Below are 20,137 nucleotides of genomic sequence, written 5' to 3'. Positions count from 1 at the left end.
CAACACCACTTGTTGACAAGACTGCCTTTCTCCATTGAATGGTCGTGACACCCTTGTCAGAAGTCATTCACCATCATATATGTGAGGATTTATTTCTGGGCTCTCTATTCTATTCATTGGTCTTTTCATGCTAGTACCACACAGTTTTGATTACTATAATTTGAATTAGTTTTGAAGTTAGAAAATGTGACCCCTCCAGTTTTGTTCTTTTTCAAGATTATTTTGGCTATCCAGAGTCTCTTGACATTCCACATGAGTTTTAGGATGGAATTTTTTTTATATTTTGGCTAAAAGAATCATTGGGATTTTGATAGGGATTGTATTGAGTCTGTAGATTGCTTTGAGTAGTGTTGACGTCTTAACATTAAGTCTTCCAGTCTGTGAATATACATTGTATTTCCATTTATTTGTGTTTTCTTCAATTTCTTTCAGCAACATTTTAGTTTTCATTGTACAAATTTTTGCCTCCTTAGTTAAGTTAATTCCCAAGTATCGTATTCTTTTTACATGCTATTGTAAATGAAATCATTTTCTTAATTTCATTTTTGGATTGTCCGTTGTTAATAGTGTAGGAATGAAAGTGATTTTTGTGTGTTGATTTTGTATCCTGCAACTTTGCTGAATTTGTTTACTAGTTCTTTTTTTTTTTTAATGAACTCCAGGGTTTTCTGCTTTTCTTCACATAAAATCATGTCATCTGCAAACAGAGATCATTTGACTACTTTTCCAATTTGAATTCCCTTTATTTCTTTTTCTTGCCTAATTGCTCTAGCTAGAACATCCAGTACTCTGTTGAATAGAAGTGCTGAAATTAGGCATCCTTATCTTTTTCCTGATCTTAGAGGAAAAGCTTTCATTGTTTCAATTTGAGTATGATGTTAGCTATGGAATTTTCATATATGATTATTTATTATGTTGAAGTAGTTTCCTTCTGTTCTTAATTTGTTAAGTATTTTTATAACAAAAGGGTGTTGAATTTTGTCAGATGCTTTTTTCTGCATCAATCTTGAGATAATCATCATTTTTTCCCTTCTTTCTGTTAAGGTAGTGTATTACACTGGTTGATTTTCATATGTTAAGCTATCCTTTCATTCCAGGAATAAATCCTCCTTGGTCGTGGTATATAATCCTTCTAGCGTATGCTGTTGCATTCAGTTAGTAGCATTCAGCTAGTATTTTTGGGAGGATTTTCACGTCAATAAGAAATTCTGGTCTGTAGTTTTCTTTGCTTATAGTGTGTTTGTCTAGCTTTGGTGTCACGTAACATACCTTTAGCCTTTTTAAAAAACATATTTGATCCCTTAAAGAACATTATGATCTTGATGAGCTATGTTTGGACTCGTGCTCATAGGATTTGATTCCATTTCCTGAAATAATTTATGTTTCCTGCTGGCTTGAATACATAACTTTGAGTAAGCAGTTGGCCATCTTGTGGCATTTACTGAAAACTCCATTGTGTTATGTTGCTTTAGATTGTAGTTCATTGTGGGATAGTATATCCTGGATCATGTGGATAAGCTTAAATTACTGAAAATTCATTATAAAGATTGGTGGAACACTACAGGGAAGCTGTATAATTTTTGTCATAAATCCAGTGTGTTACCTTTTAAGATTTGACTAGTTCTCATTATAATGCCCAAGCTATTTTAGTATTAATGCAATGGGACTAAAAGATTTAACATAGAAATAATGTCAACTTATACCTTTTACAATTACCTTGAATGAATCACTGGTGGCTTTGGAGTCAACCCTTGTCTCTCTTCCATCATGTTAGTGTATTGGATAGCTAAAATTCATTTTTGAGCTCAAATTTGTGGATTTTTTCCTCTGCCAAAAGATGCTTTTCTATAAAGGATGTTTTTTTCATTTTTTTTCCCCTGAACATTTAGATTTAAAGACTTTGTTCAAACAGTATAGATTGGTTTAGGAATACCACAGTAAGGTTACCAATTCATAAAATAATAACGCATAATGCTTCTTGGATGATTAGAAATCATTTTAGAATGTTGCAGGATGTTTGAGTCATTTGCATTAGTATCAGTTCATGTAAAGACTCTCTATGTAAAAGGTTCAGGACATTGAACTGAATTTACTCTGATGTGCTTAAAAACAACAACTTGACAGAGAAAGACAAATACTGTATGATCTTATTTGTATGTGGACTGTAAAAAACAAAAAAAATCTCATAGGTCCAGAGAATAGGTTAATGGTTGCCAGGGGCTGGGGGTGGGTGAAATGGGTGAAGGGAGTCAAAAGGTACAAACTTCCAGTTATAAAATAAATAAACCATGGAGAGGTAATGTATAACATGGTAGCTATAGTTAATAACACTATCTTGCATATTTGAAATTAGCGGAGAGATCTTAAAAGTTCTCATGACAAGGAAAAAAATTCTGTTAACGATGTATGGTGATAGATGTTAGTTAACTAGACTTACTGTGGTGATCTTTTCACAATATATACAAATATCAAATCATTATATTGGACACCTGAAACTAATACAATGTTATATGTCAGTTATAACTCAATAAAAAACAACAGCAACAACAACAGAATCTGGTATATCACTTACTTAACATTCCTTTTATGTGCTCATAAAAACAAGGTAAAACATAGGGGAAAGTTTTTAAATGATTTTGCTTTCTGACTCATTTTTGGAGTCTAACATTTTAGTGTGTTATGTGACATTTTAGGCCTTCCAGCCATTTTACCTGAACCAAAAAAAAAGAGAGAGAGACTTTTGAACACTTGAAAAAATTATGTATTCATAATGGCCATGATGCAGGTAGATCCTGCATTTTAATTTTAGTGTTTCTCATTTAACGTAGTTGGCAGCACAGAGTAGCACATAACATCTTTCCCCCCCAAAAAATGTTTAAGGTAGTTTTCCAAAGAGAATTTTGTTTTAATTGATACTCTTCTGCCATAGCAGTGAACTAGTACTGTAGAATAGAGATTTTATGTAATTTAATGTATCAACAGCCTAGGTGTTTGTTAATCTTGGTCTGAAAGTAAACGTTCATGGTAAGACATAAATTTGAGAAATTATTTACTTGTTTTTTTCGCATCAATGCCCTATCTTCCATCCTAGGTCTATCATTTGGCAAGTGTACGCTTACGTGATTTATGTTTAAAACTGGATGTTTCAAATGAGTTAAGAAGGAAGATATGGACATGTTTTGAATTCACTTTAGTTCACTGCCCTGATCTGATGAAAGACAGACATTTGGATCAGCTCCTCCTTTGTGCATTTTACATCATGGCAAAGGTAACGTGTAAGTTGGGGGAAGCTCTTAGCCCTATTTGCCTGTATTTGCAGCATGACATGAAAGTCTGTTCCACTTGACTGTTAGTTTGCAGTAAGTTCTATAAGCCAACTATGCCCACCATTGCTAATTAAGTGATAAATTCCAGCTACTGCATCTATTCTTTGGACTCTCCATTTAGTTTTATAATAATCAGCCTTCTCACTTCATAAGAACATACTGGTTGTAAAGAAGTTGGAAAAGATCTTAGAGATCATTTGTAGTAGTGTTTCTCCATACTGTTAATGTGAACAGCACCATTTCCATTCCCACCCCATGACACCTCTAATTTTGTACTTTAAAGTAAAATGATCATTACATTTAAGATAACTAAGTCCCAGAGCTGAAAGTAACTTGGCTAGAGTTACACAGTAAGTGACGACTTGTCATCTCCTGATTCACAATCTTGTGTAAAACAGCTTCTGTACTATATTGCTTTCCAGTGATCTATTACACCCACCTCAGAGGAGCATTTTACTTTCCAGCTATTACAACCTGTTTTAAGTCATAAAATAGCATATCTTACTTGTTTTTAAAAATTCTGTTTTATCTGAAACAATCATCTGTAACCTTGGGCTTAACCACATTAACCACACTGGCAGTTCTAGCAGATGTACATGTTAGGACCTTATTTTTAAGCTTTTTGACGCAGAGGACATGTTTTCAAAACTCCTTTGTGATTCCCCTCTCATGTTGCCTCTTTAAAATCTCTATACAAAATAGGTATTAATAAATATTACTAACTAGTTATTTGTTTTCTTGAAAACTGTCAGAGTTCAGCCTTTGCCGTTTCTATGGAGAACATCATTATGAAGAATAGGTTTAGTACTAATGGACAGTGAAACAGAAGAAGAGAGTAATTTAAGTGAACTTTGTGATAACAAATAGACTACAGGGGATATTTTTATGGATCATTAATTTATCTTCTTTCTTTTGGCCACCATTGTGACTTTTCTATCAAAGCATTAGAAACCTTACAGTCTGTCCTGAAATGTTAAACATCTAATCCTATAGTAACTGCTCAGATTTATTGTGAATCACCACAAGAATTTTCTGTCCTTTAGTATGTGGTTAATTTACTTTTAAATAAGTACTTAAAAACTAATAAAACTGGAGACTGCAAGGGATTCAGCAGATCTGAGTTTTCTTATATCATTCTTTTTATAAAGAAGTGCATTTTCAGTAGAGTTATACCATGGCAATCTTAGTGCTTTTGATTAATGAAACTATTAGCTGAGTCCCCACAGGCCACAAAGCCTGAACTTTTAAGGTAGTAAAAGTCATAAATGGTAGTGAGTTTTAGTCATGGAATGGCCTGGGGTTAATGGCTTTCTGCAAGACTGCTCTCAGTGCCAGCCTATAATTGAAGTTTTTGTTCAGAGCCATTTTTCTTTTAAAAGCAGTTGATAAATGTAGTTTTTATTTTCCTTAGGTAACAAAAGAAGAAAGAACTTTTCAAGAAATAATGAAAAGTTATAGGAATCAGCCCCAGGCTAATAGTCACGTGAGTTACATTATTTTTCCTCCTGTCCAAAAATAGATTTGTACTATTTCTCTGCTGACAAGTCATATAAAAGGTAAACTTCTTTTATAGTTTTACTATAGATTTTTTGGTTTAATGGACACCATTAAACTCAAGACAGTTCCATTAAAGAACAGTTTTGGTAGAAGCCAGAAATCTTGCTGCCTCTGACTCATCCATATATTTGCGTATATTTCTCATACATTCTCTTATTCCATTTGTTCATTTGTTGAGTGGTGACATTTTCCGCTAGAAATCTAATAAAAAATATATGATAATCTTCAATTGTATGAGACTTGATTCTCTGATGATATTTAAATCCAGTGATATTTGAGGACTTATTAACTTAAGTTTAGCTTCTTTTGCCATCTGCTAAGAACCTTAATATTTGCATCTTTGAATAGATATCAAGCATTTCTGATAATGCTATTATAATAGCCATAGTGAGAATTCTGTACAGCCTTTCAGTCATGGAAATATAAAATGTTAGCATAGTGGCCTGGCACATAGTAAGCATTTAATAACTGTTAGCTCTATATTATTGTTATTATTGTACCTGAAAAGCAAAGGACTAGGTTATCTTAAGGCTTTGGCCATGCAGGAGCCTGATTCCTCTGCTGTAAAGGAGCATAATGGCTTCTCTGGCCCTGGTGATCTGCCATCTTAGACAGGACAAAAGATGTGGTGGCTCATATATCCCTGGCCCTGGTACCAGTAGCTGTATTCTCTTCTAAGAGAGCCCTGCAAATAATTTCACTTGTTTACTCAAGCCCCAAATACACTGATTGCAATATAGAGATATTAGAAGAGCCAGATATAGGCATTTGTTGTATCCTGTGACAGGCCAGAAGAGGCCTAATTTCTGGGCCTCATCAGAAAGATCCCTCCCTCAGGAACAGAGCTTTCAGAGGTTCAGAGTATCCCTAAAGATCATTAAGGTGAAGTTAGTGTGGGTCAGAAAGTGGGCCAAGCCACAGCTTCCTAAATATTCTCTCAATACCAATGTCCATAGGATGAGGGGAAATGGGTTGTGTCTTTCCACTATCTTGGAGGTGAAAAATAGTTTAGGGGCAGGGAGGCGGACAGATTTTCATGTGGCCATCTGAAAGGAGATGAGCATGGGATGGAAACAGGAAAATAAGCCCCAAAGAGACCAGATGATTCAGGAATTAAAAGGAAGAAGGGACAGGGTCAGGTCTTTGAAGTTGCTTTTATTTGATGAAACTTGCTCATGGTGTTTAGTTGGTACTTACTTAATTGTTCTATTTCGTAAACTCCTACAATGGCACATTTTAGGTGGTAGACTCTTCTAAGATGTTGGCCGTAATCTACATTTGCCAGGCTGCTAACATCTTGCCCTTGAATCTCACCCGTACATACAAAGACAAATCCTTTTCAACTGGCTAGATATCTTGCTCTTCTTATTTTGGCTTTGCTTAACTTGTGCCTCTTTGGACCTCAGGAGTCTTTTTTTTTTTCCTTTCTGACCTATAGGTCTATAGAAGTGTACTGTTGAAAAATATTCCAAGAGAAGTTGTGGCATGCAATAAAAACCTGAATGCTGATTTTGAAATGACAGATTGTGGTAAGTTGCCCAACTTAACATTATGTAGTACACCTTTGATTACATTGTACATTATACAGTGGATGTCAGACAACATGGAGTCAGTGATATAGGTGGGGTGGATAATGCATATGTGTTTTGGGAAAAAACAAATGAGTTTGAGATAAGGATGGGTCAAGTGCCTTCCTCCAAAGAGGTTGTGTATTGAAACCATTAATTTGTGCCTTGTTGATTGTGTTTTAAAAGTTTCCTAGTATACTTACACACATTAATAAAACACATATAAGACACTTAATAAAATTCAAAAATACATCTGAATTACAGGGAAAGTATGATAGCCATCAGTGATGTGCCTGGGGAGACAATTAAGGACACATCCTGTTACTAATAAGTGTATTGGTATTCTGCCACCACCAGCAAGGTTACCACCTTGTTGCTACCATCATGCTAAGACTTCAGGCACTAGTGATTTTTTTTTTTTTTAAGAAAGGAGAATCATAAACTGACTATACTTCAATTAAAAAAAAAGAAAGGAGAATCAAATGTTCAGTATTCATATGTTGTAAGTTGTGAAAATGCCTCTGCTGCCCATCTCCTTTTTCTTGTCTCATCTATCCATTTCTTAGTGTGTATATATGTGTATAGGTGTGTATAAGTACCATGATTTATTTAATTCCATAATGTGGGACATTTAGGTTGTTTCCAATTATACACAGCTTTGTGAGGAACAGTATTGTAGCTTGATCTTTGGTCTAGTTCTTAGAGAAAATTGACTGGGTCAAAGACTTTTTTAATTAAGGAACTGCTAGCAAGTATCTGGGATACACGGAGCAGTGAAGTTCAAAAGAGTAGAATTTGGGGGGAGGGTATAGCTCAAGTGGTTGAGTGCATGCTTAGCATGCATGAGTTCCTGGGTTCAATACCCAGCACCTCCTCTAAAAATAAACAAACACCACCCCAAACAAAACAAAGATAATTAAATAGTGCAAAAAGAGAGTAGAATTTGGTACATTACCTGCCAATAAAATTTGAGATAAGTGAGAGTTAGCTACTCTATCTACAACATAAAGATTTCAGATCCAATTCTGCTTTATATACATTTATTAACATTTCTGTTTTGAAATGAAAAAGTTCATAGCTAAATAAAATCATGTTTAGTTAGAATCCAGGGTCCCAGAGAATAACTGTTGGAATTGGAATAACAGAAACATGAAGACTATAGTATCTGCCTCCAGAAATTTCTAATCCAAGAAGGACATGAAATCGTTTTAGTTGATCCATATAACAAGAATAACCTACAAGATTGTCACTAAACCAGTATTTAGTGCCTTGGACAGTGTGTCTCAGGATGGTAATAAGTGTTACAGGGAAGAGGAACTATGCATAGAAAATTTGAGAAGTTTAGAATTAAAGTGAACATGTGTTTTTTTCTAACTGCAGAATTTCTCAGAGCCTGTAATATACTAACATGTATTCTGAGTTTCTAAGAGAAGAATATAATATGCAGCATTTCCTCAACTTATTTGGTTACATAGCTTTTTTCTGCTCTATTAAGATCCTGCAAAAGTAGCAAGAGTAAAAAAGACATCCAAACTGGGACTGAGAGTCCTCTGGTTATTCCCTGTGGCTGCTTGGCCCTTGGACCATGTTTGAGTTTTCTGGTTTTCCTAAGGTGGAAGCATGCTTCAACCCATATTCTCACTGTTTGCAGGCCAGTGCATTGAGAATGAGAACTTTTTTTCACATGCTGAATTCTTTTTAATTGCCAGTAGTTTTCTTAGTTCCTGTATGTACAGATAGGAGATGGCTTGTAATACTCTTTCCCCACAGAAAGTAGGCTAGAGGTCTACCTGGTATTGTAAACTTTCCCAGAGTTACACCAATAAATAGGAAAGCACCTTGGAGCAAGCTGTCATTTTATAGCTGAGGACACCAGCTATAGGCTGAGCATGGAGGGTCCTGTTGTGCATGGGAGATTAAGGCTCTTTGAGCACCTGTCACCTGCCATGTATTCGCAGAAAAATAAACACAAGCACTTCATTTTGCTTCTTCCTTGATATATGAGGATACACTTTACCTTTTAGGGTCTTTCCACCTTTCTCAAAGAGCCGGTATGAATATCTGCAGGCCCTGTTGTTAACTGAAGCTCGGGGTTTGCCACTGCTGCCCGTACTCTGAAGCTCAGTTTAGCTAAACTCCAGCCCAGAGCTGGTGCCTATCTCAGGGCCACCAGTGACAGTGAGCTCAACAGGTAAAGTTGTGAAAACAATCTTGCTGAAGTGGTATCTAGAAAATAGAGTATCACTTTAACTTTACATGTTTGCATTTCTCAAAACTCCAATTGAATTTACCCACAATATAGATGGATTTCTGAACCTTTTCTAAAAATACTGTCTTACTTTAAGATCTGGGTTTATTTGATTTTTTTTTCTTTTGTATTGTGGAGAGAGTTGTGATTCAAATCACTAATTTATAGATTAAAGTACACCTATCACAACACTGAATTCTTTTGACAGACTTGGAAGATGCTACAAAAACACCTGACTGTTCCGTTGGACCAGTGAAAGAGGAAAGAGGTGATCTTATCAAATTTTACAATACAATATATGTAGGAAGAGTGAAGTCATTTGCGTTGAAATACGACTTGGCAAATCAGGACCATGTGGTATGTTTTATATTTTACTACTTTATTAATATCTGTACTCATAATTGAATTACTGTGAGTTTATTTTTCTAGATAAGTGTTTCATAGTTAAAGCCTTACTGATGCATTTTATAGGGGAAAACATACTAATAATTAATCAGAGAGTGATTAAGGCTATGATATGACAGAGACCAAAGGAAATCATGGAAATTTTATCCATACTGTGATCATGTTGCTAGAAATTGTATATGCACATGGGCAAGGACTAGATGGGAACATGGGAAAATGAAAACAATTCTGGTAATTTTTTTCTTGGTTTTGATTTCTGTTGTTATATTTCTAAGATAAGTGTTTTTCTCAAGATAAAAAAAAAAGGAAATAAATAGGCTTGAATCAATAATAGAAGCCACACTACGAAATTTTTATGCAGACTCTAAACTTGGCAGTGCCAAGCAGATCTCTGAAAGTATTATCAGTGTATAAGCTGAAGTTGGTTCCCGGGAGACCAGACTTCAGTTATAAGAAAATGGGACTCAGTAGAAGCTGCATCCAGCCAGGAGCCATATATGTGTGTCTGTGTCTCTCTCTACATTTCTGTCCTTGTGCATTTCAAGGAATATGTTCTGTGATTATCCTCAGAAGCCATGACTACTCATCCTACTCCCTCACTTCCACCTCCCCTGACCATGTGCAGTACTGTGAATATCCCTATCATCAGCCAGTTGAAAAAAAAAAAACTAGTTTTATTAGCTTCAAGTGAAGATGATGAGTGAAGTATCAATTAAGGAGTCACCTCCATTTATTTTGGAATGGAATGGAAACACTGTATAGATTATTTTTAAAAAGTACAATCCTTTCTCAGGTAACTCTGTCCCTAAATCTTTTGCATTTTTGTATAAAGTCTTAACCATTTCGTTAAGAGATTTGTTCCATGTTGGATTCATCCTGCTGGCTCACAGAAATTCTCTGCTTCTCTTTTATTCTCTGTGCTGCTAATTTGCTTGTGGGTGTGTGTGTGGAGAAAGATTCTTATTGCAAGTGCTAGGACATAGATTACTCTTTGCCCCACTTTATGAACATAGACATGAGGTTCCTGTGCTCCTGGTTTACTGCTTTTGTTGTCTTGCCCAGAATTCTTCAAGATTTCCTGAAAGATCCAGGAAAATAAATTTTAGTTTGTTAGTAATTGTTGAAAAGTGAGGGTTAATAAACTATTTCCTTGATTGTTTCAGCCATAAATAAGCTCTGATAGTGTAACTGACTCCTAACTAGGAGATACCAATAAGAATAAAAATACACTAAAGAAAAAAAAAGAAAAGTTCCATGTTGACCCTTCACCCTTGCTGGGAAGGGACAGGTCAGAATAAAAATACGGTAGGATTAAAATAAAGAAAACTTTTATCTTCAAAATACTTCCTCTTGTGTTATTTCAGATGGAAGCTCCACCACTCTCTCCTTTTCCACATATTAAGCAACAGCCAGGCTCCCCACGCCGCATTTCCCAGCAGCATTCCATTTATGTTTCCCCACACAAGAATGGGTCAGGCCTTACGCCAAGGAGTGCTCTGCTGTATAAGTTCAATGGCAGCCCTTCTAAGGTAAGGTGCACGTGAACTCTACTCCAAAACAACTATGTACATGTGTTAAAAATTGGATTTCAAATATCCAATTAGTAATCTTTAATCTTTTTTTTTTACAAAGTTACTACTAATAAATATGCACTGTTACTGTGGCAAGTTTCCTGTGATCAAGAGCAGTGTATTCAGTTGAGGTAATTTAATCCACTGTGATTGATGTGGTATTGGGGGAGTTCACAGCCCATTGAATCCCTGCTCAAGTATGATCTTAAGAAGGACCAGTAAGGCAACACTTGCAAGTGGTCGGACATGGGGAACAAGTATAAAGAAAGGTCTTAGAATTGAAAGTTAATTTGGTACATGGCAACCAGCATAGTGAAAAGTCTGAAAGCAAAGGCCTCTTACTTACAAACAGCTCTGTGGTTATCTCCATGTTTATTCCTGTATAGTGATGAAGATGTGACAGGGACATGATTGCTGTTTTCAGATATTTCAAGGGCTGTCAAGCAGATATGTTTAGAATCTCTCCAGAAGCCAGAATCGCTACCAACTGGAAGAAATTGTAGTGGGACAGATTGTAACTCAGTCCAAATACATGGCAGCTCTTAAACTTACTAGTTTCTCATTTAGTTCTGCAAATACCTGTTGAGTTCCTACTATACTTAGCAAACAAACAAAGTTGACTGAGATATAATACCTCACAGATTTGCGTTTCTTCTTCATCGAAGTTGGTTTCCTATAAAAATGTTGAGAAGAAATTCTTGCATAAAATCAGAAATGGAATCAGCTGACTTCTAAGGCAGTGATTCCAAAATCATAGGTGAGAATTGCCTGGGCAGCTTATTGAACACAGATACCTGACTGAATCACAAAGCTCTGGCAGTTCCCTAGACAGTCGTGATGCACAGCTTTCAGGAACCACTCCTCTCAGGCTTGTTTATAGACCAGCAATATCAGCATCACCTGGGAGCATGTTGGAAATGCAGACACTCAGGCCTCACTCCAGCCCTGCTGAATTTGAATCTGCATTATTAACAAGGTCCCCCAGATGATTACTAAGCACACTAAAGTTTGAAAAGCATTGTTTCAAGAGGAGGATCTCAAACTTTAGGGAGAATCAGAATTACCTGGAGAGTCTGATAAAATATAAGTTGTCGGGTCCCGCCTCCAGAATCTCTGATCTGATTCAGTGGATACAGGGTGAGATTTGACAATTTGTATTCCTAATAAGTTCTTCAGTGCTTCTGCTGCTTCTGGTCCAATGTCCACATTTTGAAAACTACCACTATAAGGTAAATTCAATTTTTAAAATCACCTGAATAGATTTGTTCTAATCACCCTTATTAGATTGCCTAGATTCAAAAAATATTCTCTACTCCAGTGTTTGGCTTTGGATGGAGGATAGAGGGCAGGAAAAAGCAGTTAGCTTAGTTCTTTGCCACTATTTCCCCTTTTTCACCTTTTACACACATGTCCTCTATTTTTGCACAGAGTTTGAAAGACATCAACAACATGATAAGGCAAGGTGAGCAGAGAACCAAGAAGCGAGCAATAGCCATCGATGGTGATGCAGAATCACCTGCCAAACGCCTCTGTCAAGAAAATGATGATGTTTTACTTAAACGACTACAAGATGTTGTCAGTGAAAGAGCTCATCATTAGTGCCCTGCGCATTTCTATGATAAAAGCACTTTTAGGTTGTTTTGCAGAAAGTTGGGGCTCTATCTTTCCAAACATTCAGGTAGTAAGTATCACTGAGTTACAAGAAACATCACACCAAAATTAAGCATTTTGGTTCTTTTACATATATTCAAAACATAGTAGACAAAGATGTATTTTGAGTTGAATTGTAAAGGAATGTTTTAAGTGCCTTTTAAACATATTAATAGTCATAGAATTTTTAAAATATTTTCCTTGAGTTTTTCAGATGAAGTAAGGAGAAACCTCATAATTTTTTTAATATAATTTTTTAAATAATCAAATATCTTCCTCTGGGCTTTGTGATATGAGTGTGAATAATCTATTTTTGGTAAGTGTGCTTTGAAATGTTTGTACTCGCAATTTAATATTAAGTAGTGGTTGGGTCCCGTGGCATCTAGGCCAGAGGATGTTGCATCAGCCTGTGTCTGACCCAGTGTAGTAACTCCACATCCAGGCACCACTACCATTCTGGGCTGTCCAGATCACTTCTCGTGTCCTTCCTCTCCTTGAGCAGAAGTGGATTTGTATCTGAATCCATGCATTACCCCCACTCCTTGCTTTCCAACCCTAAGCCCTCTTAGCCTGGTGTCGCAACCTAATAAAGAGGTACTTTTTAAAACTATTATCAATTTTGTTTTCCAAACCATTAACTTAATTATACATGATTATACTATGTCATACAATTCTCAAAATAAGCTGCTTCTCAGTCTAGTAGAGTAAAATACAGAAAAGAAACTAAATTTCCTTAATGGGAAATTATATCACCATGATAATATGTGAGATACTGTTTTTGAGGTCATCATAAGATCAGTTGTTCTCAGTGTCTAATTGATTCCCTAAGGACAGTTGAAACCTTTTTCAAAACCACATTAATATCACCTCACGCCTTATAGTTACACTATACATCAGTAAAACAGCTGCTTATCACTATCCCCTCTTTGTTCTCAGTATCACTGAATTGTGAGTTTCCCTTCAAGTTTGATCACTGGGACCCCTTAAGGATGTTTTCCAGGGCTGGGGGTGCAGCTTTCCAAAGAATCAGCTGTTCAATATTCACTTTTTCTACTGTGTTTTCAGAATCTGGAAGGACATGGGTAAGTCATTGTTAATTAATTTTGAGAAGATGTTAACAAATGTATATTTTTTTAACCGCAAAACTACTTTTTAAAATGCAAAATATTTACCCTATGTCTAACCCTGGCTAATTTGAATTAGTCAAAGATTTGACTATGAATTAGTAATTACAATTATTAGGAACTTTATTTTTAAATTTTAAGAAGAAAAGTGATTTTGGTCACATTAAACTTTTCTGAAAATTACATCCTCATTTTTTGTGTAGTATCTACACATGTTATAAGCCAAATAACATCGAGTCTGCCTTGAATCCTTGTATATATTTTTATGTAGCTATAACTATTGTGTCATTTTCATCATCGTTATTAATGTGCAAAATGTTGTACGTTGTCTTTATAAGAAACTCTGGACATGTTTATCAGTTTTCAAGACTGGATATCAATGTACATAAAATGGTTAATAAAATATTGGCATTTTTGAGATTATTGAAAAAATTATACTTGTGCTCTTTTCAGTGTGGTTAGATGCAATTGTGCAGCCATCTAGAACCTATATCTCTTTAAATTTCTACTTTATATCTTTTAAATATCTTAGTATAACTTAAAACATAATGTTCTTGGTGCTTTCCAGGAGCTAGGAAAAGAATGGGGAGTGGCTGATGACTACAGGCTTTCTCTTGAGGTGATGAAAAATAATTTTGAAACTTGATATAGGCAGTGATTGTATAACATTGTGAATTTATTAAATGACACTGAATTTTACACTTTATAATGGTTCATTTTAGGTGAATTTCACCTCAATTGAAAAAAGGCCTTAGACACATATAAAGAAACAATTATTTCAAGGCCTGGAAATGGACCAAATCATGATACTAAATTAAGGAAAAGGCTTCTTCTTAGGAGTGCTTTCAGGTGTACGTCTCATTTTTTGACAGCTTAAAAGCTCATTTTTAATGACCATTTTTATGTGGTTAGATTATGTTAAATCAGATTTTTTTTAAAGGTAATATTCCTTATATGAAAAAGATTAAAGTTTTTGTATGCTTCCCTTTAAAACAAGCTTTATTGTCTGCTTCCAAGGACTTCAGATAGCTAACCATTAAAATTCATTTTCTTTACTCAAAAAAAAGGAAGTTAAATAGGTTCTAGGGGTGTAAAGTACAACATGATAAATATTGTTGTATTTTATATATGAAAGTTAAGAGAGTAAATCCTGAGTTCTCATCCTTCCTCCAAATCTGTATTTCTTTAATCTTGTATTTATGTATAATGATGTTCACTGAACTTACTGTGACGATCATTTCATGATGTATGTGGGTCAGATCATTGTGCTATGCAGCTTCAACTTATATACAGTGTTCTATCTCAATAAAACTCGAAAGAAAAAAAAGGTAATATTCCTGCATGTTTTAATTTTATTCCTTTACAGTACTTTCACTAAGTCAACAAACCTTATTGGCTGTTTACTGTATGTGGCCCTTTGCTAGGTGCTAGGGATAGAAGGGTGAACTAGGCACAGTTCCTGTCCTCAAGATACAATATTTGTAGCCCTTAATAAAATGAGATAAGTATAGTAATATAGCTCTACACAAAGAGGGATGGTGTTAGCACAGAGAAGGGAATGATTCACTCTGCCGGGACAAATGTGTCAGGGAAGTCTAAACTCACTCTAAAGTGTGGGCTAAGTGGTATTTTAGTCCTTAGGGATGAATAACTTTGCCAGGGCAGTAGAATATTCAAAGAACACAACTCAGTAGAAAGGCCCAGAGGCATGGAAGTACTACTGTAGGTTTGGGAAGTGCAGAAGTTTGGTGAGACTGGGAGGTAGTGTCCGTATGCAAAAGTGCAGGGCTATAAAGGGGCCTTCCATAGCTGGGCTCTAAGCCGGGTAGAGAGCTCAGGCTTGGTCATTTCCAGTGGTTCTTAGCATTGGCTGCAGTGAATAGGTTTCTCCCCAGAGATTTCTGATTGAGAACCACAGCTCTAGGCCATGAGGAGCCACTAAAGAGGTTTTAATTTTAAGTGGATAATGACAAACCTGATGTTTATTTATTTCAGAGCAGCAGTTCCCTAACTTGCCCAAAGATGAGGATTACCTGAGACATGTTAACAATACAGATTCCTAGGCCCCACCCTTGATGGAAGGAAATCTCCAGGGAAAGGACTTAGGAATTTTGTCAACTTGTTCCAAGTGATATTTACCCTCAAGCAAGTTAAAGACCTCCTGGCAGTACTTCTCGGACTTGCAGAGCATAAGAATCACCAGGGATTATTAATCTTGTTAAAAATGCAGAGTCTGGGGTTGGGCCTGAGATTTTGCTTTTCTAACAAGCTCTCACATCATGCCAATGCTACTAGGCCAAGGACTACACTTTGGTTTTTTGTTTGTTTTAATTTTTTTTTATTGAGTTATAGTCAGTTTACAATGTTGTGTCAATAGGACTACACTTTGAATAGCAAGTTCTAGAATCTGGAAGCTATGTGGAGGATAGACTATGTTAGACTGATATGATAGACAAATTAGTAGTTCTTGGTATTTTTGCACTTCTGATTGTCACAGCTGGGCATAGGGGTGGTGCTACTGGTATCTAGTGGGTAGAAGCCAGAGATGCTGCTAAACATCCCACAGTGCAGAGGACAGTCCCCCACAACAAAGAACTATCCAGCCCAAAGTGTCAGTAGTGCCAGTCTTTGAATTAATTAAACACCTGGGCAAGAAGAGCTGTAGGCTTTAGTTCATGTACTGGTGATGGGGATAGAAAAGGAACCACCGAGGGTCACCTAACTCTGGTCAGGTGTGAGGTGCCAGTCAGGGATGGCTTCATAAGGAAGATGACTTTCCAGAAAGGATTAATGGTAACAGATTCCAGGTTGGGTAACTAATGCCCACGTGGGGTTATTTGGCATCAATGACAGACTCTTAATATGTTAAGAGGAGAAAATATTCCTTAGGTTTCAGATTCTACGTGTAGCGCAATGGTTCCATCAAATTTCCCAGTGGTAAGAATCACCTTTGAGGGCTTATTAACTATGCAAATAGTGTAGTACACAAACAGGTTTGTTAAGCATCCCAGGCTACTGTTTTCCAGGAAGTTCAGAAGTACCTGTCTAGAGTCCAACAGAAGAGTTTAATGGCCGAGAATATGGAGATCCTGGTTCAAGCCTTGACACGATCCACACCAAACCAAGTCGGACTTAACTACTTACCTCAGGTAGGTCGTCATCACTTAAGGAACTAATTAATTATGGAAAATAACATTCATCATAGAAAAATTAGAATGTGTATAAGCAAAAAATGAAAATTCTATTCCCATCAACCCAAGGTGACCTTTTCAAATTTTAAAAGGTTTTATTGTGGTTGCTAAGGGGGAGGGGGGGTGGGAAGGGATAGACCGGGAGTTCAAAATTTGTAGATACTGACAGGCATATGTAGAATAGATAAACAAGATCATATTGTATAGCACAGGGAAATACATACAAGATCTTGTGGTAGCTCACAGCGAAAAAAAAATGTGACAATGAATATATGTATGTTCATGTATAACTGAAAAATTGGGCTTTACACTGGAATTTGACACAACATTGTAAAATGACTATAACTCGATAAAAAAAGTTTTAAAAACAAAAAAAAAGGTTTTACTGCAGTTATTTTTCACATGAAGGAAATTGTGTAAATCTTTTATACTATGATGAATTTTTTCCAGCTTTATTGAGGTATAATTTACATAGAACAAAATGTACCCATTTTAAGTGTATAGTTTGAGGAATTTTAGTAATTACGTATGATTCTATGACTACCACCACAATCCTCACTTAGTTGTGCTTTGCTTTATTGTGCTCCACAGATACTGTATGGGTTTTTTTACCAAATTGAAAGTTCATGCATCAAGCAAGTCTATTGGTGCCATTTTTCCAACAGCGAATGCTCACTTCATGTCTCTGTCACAATTTGGTAACTCTCCCAATATTGCAAACTTTTTCATTCCTATTATATTTATAGTCATCTGTGATCAGTGATCTTTGATGTATGATATTATAATTGTTTGGGGCACCACGAACCACACCCATGTAAGACAGTGAACGTAATCGATGAATGTTGTGTGCGTACTCACTGCTCCACCAACCTGTTGTTCTCCAGTCTCTACCCTTCTTGTTGGGCCTCCCTATTCCCTGAGACACAACAATATTGAAATAGGCCAATTAATAAGTCTACACTAGCCTCTAAGTGTTCAAATGAAAGGAAGAGTCAATCGATGTGGCAAACTTCATTGTTGTCTTACTTCAAGAAATTGTCACAGCCACCCCAACTTTCAGCAACCATCACCTTGATCACTCAGCAGCCATCAACGCTAAGACAAGACCCTCCACCAGCAAAAAGATTACAACTCACTGAAGGCTCAGATGATGGCTAGCATTTTTTGGCAATTAAGTATTTTTTAATTACAGTATGTACATTGTTGTTTCAGACATAAGGCTATTGCACACTTAGTAGACTACAATATAGTGTACACATAACTTTTATATGCCCTGGGAAGCCAAAAAATGTCTGTGTGACTCTTTATTGCAATATTTGCTTTATTATAGTGGTCTAAAACTAACCCCACAATATCTCTGAGGTATGCCTGTATAGAACATTTCCATCACTTTAAAAAGTTTTCTTTTTTCCCTCTAATATTCCCTGCCCTTCCCACATCCTCCCCACCACACGCCCAGGCAACCAGTGGTCTGCTTCTTGTCACCATAGTTTTGCCTTTTGTAGAGTTTCATATAAATGTATGTATGCACAGAATGTAATCTTTGGTATTTTTCTGTCACTTAGAATAATGCATTTGAGATTCGTTAACATTGTACGTATAAATGTTTCTTTTTATTGCTGAGCAATTTTCCATACCTTTGTTATACTATAATTTGTCTTATCTAATCACCAGTTCATGGACATTTGGGTTGTTTCCAGTTTGGGGCTATTAATAATTATAAACATATGCATGCAAGAGTTTGAACATATATTTTTATTTCTCTTTTATTCCCTTATGAGTTGGATTACTGGGCCAAACGGTAAGTACATGTTTAACTTCATAAGATATTGCCATGTGCTTTTTCAAAATGAACCATTTTGCATTCCCAACAGCAGTGTGTAAGAGTTCCATTTGCTCCACGTTGCATCTGCCTCTTTTTTTTTTAATTGAAGTATAGCGGACAAACAACATTGTGTTAGTTTCAGGTGTACAGCAAAGTGATTCATTCATATATATATGTACTTCACCCTGGGGCTCCCACTGGGAGCACCCCACTTGGCTGCTACAAGAAGCTGATGGAGACCTGTATATATATATATATATATATATGTATATAATATGAGAATGGAGACCTGTCCTTCAAATATGTGAAGACTTTCAACATGGATAAGTATGTGGGCCTTCCTCAAGACCACTCAGAGAGCTACCACTCCTTCATGTGGAACAAATTCTTCAAGCATGTTGACATTTACCCAGAAAAAGCCACCTTCTGGATGGGAATGCAGCTGACCTGCAGGCTGAGGGTGATGGATGGGATTGAACTGTTTGTTGGAGGCATCAGCCTTGAGGGACTCATTGCCTTCAACAAGTTGGGTTCTGGTCTGGTGTCCAGGATTTGTGTGAAGACATTGGCATGGACACTATCCTGGCCAAGGCTAGGTTCTTCAGCGGAGATATCACCATGGCTCTGACAGTAGGCATGGGCACTGTTATGGATGCTGGAGAGGTAGTGATCTTCATCACAGGTGCTCACAAGGCGTTTGCTCTGTACAAGGCCATCGAAGAGGGAATGAAAAATATGTGGACCATGTCTGCCTTCAAGTAGCATCCCCACACAATGTGTGTGATGAGGATGCCAGCCTGGAGTTGAAAGTGAAGACTTTCAAATATTTCAGAGGTTTAATGCTTGTTAATAACAAGTTGGTGGACCCCTTGTACAGTATCAAAGAGAAAGAAACAGAAAAGCCAGTCTTCTAAGAAACCATAACATTGATTAGCCTTTGCTAATCCTAATGTCAAGTACATCACTGGGACAGGTAGGTCTTTCTGGAATTGTTTTTAGGAGGACAGAATTTTATTTCTTTAATCTAGTGTGGTTACTCCAGATAAATGTGTGAATTTACTGTTCTTAGTATGCAGTATGGTATCTAGTATAGAGTTAAGCTATTTGTTCATAACTTAATCAGAAAAAAAAATCACTCCATAATTTTGATGTCTGCCCCACACATTGAGGGGTTTTAGCTTTTTATTCTGCCTCTGAAACTGCTTCACATGTACAATACACTCCCGTCAGGAATTTCTATCATTCTGTGCACTGGTTCTCAATTGAGAGGGTGTTAGGAGCTTATGTATATCGGGCAAAACCTCTTTGGAAAGTCTTAAGAGCCCCTCTTGAGCAGGCCTACCCCTTATTTGAGAATCACTATTCCATATTAAGAAATAAACTCTCTCAGTGTGTAAAATCAGTCTAAGGAAGCATCCCCTCTGGTCAGTGGCAAGTGCCGTGAGAAAAAAAACTAGCCCTTGCTTCCTTTCCCCAGTTTTTTCCTGCTCTCTCAGTTGGCCTTTCTGTGAACTCAGAGGACTCCTTAGGGAGGATTTGGATGGGTGAGGCTAAAGAGAAGGCTTTTGTTGACAGACTAAGAGCCTCAAGGGGCCCAGCCTTGTCAAACTCCCCTCCCTGACAGGCCCTCCCACACCAGGAGGAAGGCAGAAACCCTTTTCCCACATGAGCC

General features: G+C 36.6%; 1 protein-coding gene and 1 pseudogene across 2 annotated transcripts in view; both read left to right on the top strand.

Moving 5' to 3' along the window:
- The window catches only part of RBL1 (RB transcriptional corepressor like 1), a 47,627-nt gene extending 32,846 nt beyond the window's left edge, over positions 1-14,781 (top strand). For both annotated transcript variants that reach the window (XM_006202566.4, XM_072944184.1), the window contains 6 exons: positions 3,092-3,268; positions 4,738-4,809; positions 6,322-6,412; positions 8,908-9,056; positions 10,469-10,633; positions 12,104-14,781. In XM_006202566.4, coding sequence (XP_006202628.2) covers positions 3,092-3,268; positions 4,738-4,809; positions 6,322-6,412; positions 8,908-9,056; positions 10,469-10,633; positions 12,104-12,274 — 825 coding nt within the window. In that variant the 3' untranslated portion in view covers positions 12,275-14,781. The remainder of the gene's footprint in view (positions 1-3,091; positions 3,269-4,737; positions 4,810-6,321; positions 6,413-8,907; positions 9,057-10,468; positions 10,634-12,103) is intronic.
- Positions 14,782-18,769: 3,988 nt separating this feature from the next.
- LOC102527988 (glucosamine-6-phosphate deaminase 1-like) lies at positions 18,770-19,379 on the top strand (annotated as a pseudogene).
- Positions 19,380-20,137: the final 758 nt, after the last annotated feature.

This window comes from Vicugna pacos, chromosome 19 (genome assembly GCF_048564905.1).
Source record: "Vicugna pacos chromosome 19, VicPac4, whole genome shotgun sequence".
Lineage (NCBI taxonomy): Eukaryota > Metazoa > Chordata > Mammalia > Artiodactyla > Camelidae > Vicugna > Vicugna pacos.
This window is presented reverse-complemented; position numbering and strand designations above follow the sequence as displayed.